The sequence below is a fragment of the Pimephales promelas genome, chromosome 13 (genome assembly GCF_988280905.1).
Source record: "Pimephales promelas chromosome 13, fPimPro1.hap1.1, whole genome shotgun sequence".
Taxonomy (NCBI): domain Eukaryota; kingdom Metazoa; phylum Chordata; class Actinopteri; order Cypriniformes; family Leuciscidae; genus Pimephales; species Pimephales promelas.
Genome location: NC_142781.1, coordinates 21890932 through 21893814, shown reverse-complemented (window position 1 = coordinate 21893814; position 2883 = coordinate 21890932). Strand labels below are relative to the sequence as shown.

The 2883-nt window shown below is 34.6% G+C and overlaps 1 protein-coding gene across 1 annotated transcript; it reads right to left on the bottom strand.

Moving 5' to 3' along the window:
• Positions 1-1220: 1220 nt before the first annotated feature.
• tmem179aa (transmembrane protein 179a, genome duplicate A) lies at positions 1221-2883 on the bottom strand. The gene is made up of 4 exons (XM_039693113.2): positions 2536-2883; positions 2311-2448; positions 2006-2084; positions 1221-1907 (listed from the first exon to the last, which is right to left on the bottom strand). Exons 1-4 carry the CDS (start codon positions 2835-2837, stop codon positions 1728-1730), a joined length of 699 nt encoding a protein of 232 aa, XP_039549047.2. The 5' UTR covers positions 2838-2883; the 3' UTR covers positions 1221-1727.

Sequence of the window (2883 nt, the reverse complement as noted above, 5' to 3'; positions counted from 1 at the left end):
TCATTTGTCGCAAGTTTGTTCAGAACTTATAGACTAAAGAGGAAACGTGCATTTCAAAGTAATAAAATATACTGTATGTATATTGTATGTATGTATGTATGTAGCTTTAGATTAGATTAGAAAACTTTATTGATCACCATAAGGGAAACTAATTTGCCACCATTGCACTTAACAATTAAACATTAAAAACAACAACAGTCAATTCATGCAAGAAATTACACAACTTCATTAAAAAAAAACTGCAGTATAATTTTTTTTCTGACAACATAATGACACATCTGATAAAAATGTTGTACAGTATAACCAACACATTGCCAATGTTAAAATGTTTTTTTTTTAAAAAAATGCAATTTTGTCCATATAAAAGTAAAAAAACTGATCTGTTTTAAATGCTAAAGGTTATTTTAGACATCACAACATTTATGATGTACAGTATGAAAAATAGATTTTCATTTTGTTATATAATGTTTGCTACAAATTTTGTTCTCAACCTTTTTGAATAAAAAAAAATGTATTCAAAAAATTTATATTATCTTTATAATCCCCCTTTTTATTATTATTTTTTTATTCTGGTGTTTCTCGGATCATAGAAATTCATTCCGGTTTTAAAATAGGTTTCTTCAATATCATGACAGGTAGTAAGAAAAATACTAGTAATGTAGTTTTCACTTCTAAATTGTTTAGGTGTCTGCTGAATGAATCATTCTAAATGTATGACCGAGAATGAAATGAGAAAATCGAGATGCGTTGTTCCTTTGGCTGTATGTGTAGCAATTTTATTTTTCAGCCACTTGGTGGAGATAGAGACTATGAAACTGCAAATCCATAATGCTGTGATGAAAGGTAAGTTGCATGAGCACATGCCTTGAAGACAGAACAGCTTAAGATTTACATAATAATCAGAATAAAAATAATAAATAGTTTTGCTGATTATTATTTAAGGGGTTTGAGCTTCTATAAGACGGGTCTCTGAGAACCTAATAATCAGCACGGATAAAATTCCGTTGCATTAATCACCACGGATAAAATACTGTTGCATTTCAAAACAGTATACCACAATACATTTTAGGTTTCCCATTTTTAAAATAAGTTATAATGTAAGGGACCAGCAATAATAAGGAAGCAATCAAATATTTTGTCAATCTAGTGTGTGTTGTCTACAGGCAAAAGACTGTATAAAAGTGAGGATAAACTCTGGTCCCATAAAGAATAACGCCGTATTAAGATCCATTATTCAAATTTATTTCTGATTATATTCCCATGTACAGTAAAGGCAGTACAGTTTCTATTTGCAGTCGACTTCACATTTCACAACTGAGTGAACTTGTAAAGCGATGACATCTCATTATTTACGCTTTACTGAGTCTCCTAATGCATGAGATACAACACAATATCTCACAGCCAGTCTTATGTCCTATGCTGTAAAAATAAGAGTGAATGTGAACATGGGATAATTCCATGAACAGGTTGAAGAGAATTATGTCAGGGTTCTGTCTAAACAACAACAGTGGAAAAAAAAATAACTCTGGATTCAGCCTTGTGTTTCATGAACATTTATTTAATGAACATAATTTGAGTTAAATAATCTAATAACTAAGACTCATCTAATGTTTGATAGATGTTTTATTTATAAATGTAAAAATACATTTTATCTTGATGGATTAATTCTGCTTTCAGAAACTAGCTCATGCATTGTAAATGGACTAAGTGAGATATGTACAATATGTTTAAATCATGGCATTCCTGTTGTACATATAAGAACCCCTCTGTAAAGGATGACCAAGCAAGAGCTCCTTCTCTTGAACTAGACTGTCTAGCAGTTCCTGTTGTCGGTGGTTATGGTAAACCTTCAGGAAGGCTATCACTGTTAGACCCAGCCAGCATAACCAGGCTGACCACAAGCCAAACTGTGGAAAAAAGAAAATATTTACATATTTACTAAAATACATACTGTCAAAGCTCAGTTTGTGACTGTAATTTATATTACTTGTGGATGAATGTTTACCTGTGCAATGGCAAACTGGTCATAAAAGGAGGAGTTGTCAACACCGAGCTCTAAATCTGTGTCTTGCAGATCCTCACAACTGCCAAAGAGAAATTAACCAAATTTAAAGCAGAAGTAATACAAAAAGTGACTATATTTTGGAAGTATTTACAATCACAGCCATGCCAATATTTATTTTATATCTTATATACAGTACACAGACAAATTGTAGACAGTCAGCCAGTAAATAAATGCAGTGCAGTAACGTTACTGAATGTGTGCAATTGCTTAATTCTAAATATCAAAATGGTTAAAAACCATTTTACCTGCTCGGCATGGCCCCATTTTCAGTGACAGCGTCACACCATTCACTGAAGCCAACACTGGAGATAGTACCGGCCACAAACACTATAAAAACCACCAAGAGGGACAGGAGAAGATTCAAGAAGGCATGAAAAAGAGAGCTGCAAAGAGATGCGGACAGAAATTAACATCATTTACAACTTGAAACGTTGGTGTGATTTAATAATCAATTTGATGGAAGGGCTTACTATTCGTGGCCTTTGCAGAGAAAGAAAAAGGTCCGCCACGCCTGTACGGCTGAGAGGATGAGAGACACGATGCCCACGAAAGTGATGAAGCGGCAGGACGACTCTGGTCCCCATTCTTCAACTATAAAGCGCTGTTTCCCCACCGTCATGTTCTCGTTTTGCCACATTCCCTCAGTAAACAGCAGGCATTTCCCCTGAAAGTCATCGCCGTTTTCAGATAGAGGCACAACGGCGATAAACCCGAAAATAAATGCTAAAAAATAAAGGATGCACTGGCCAAAGAGAAAATTGTCGACGGCCATCGTCCCGCGCCTGCATGCATTGTGCTATTGCGCATGACAGTGAATG

What these genes read in the sequence shown, in the direction of transcription:
- tmem179aa (XM_039693113.2), bottom strand. Translation starts at nt 2,837, where the DNA reads ATGGCCGTCGACAATTTTCTCTTTGGCCAGTGCATCCTTTATTTTTTA. An exon ending in CTCTGCAAAGGCCACGAATA is followed by an intron (nt 2,449 to 2,535) that starts GTAAGCCCTTCC and finishes ATCTCTTTGCAG; the next exon opens with CTCTCTTTTTCATGCCTTCT. An exon ending in ACCAGTTTGCCATTGCACAG is followed by an intron (nt 1,908 to 2,005) that starts GTAAACATTCAT and finishes TTTTTTCCACAG; the next exon opens with TTTGGCTTGTGGTCAGCCTG.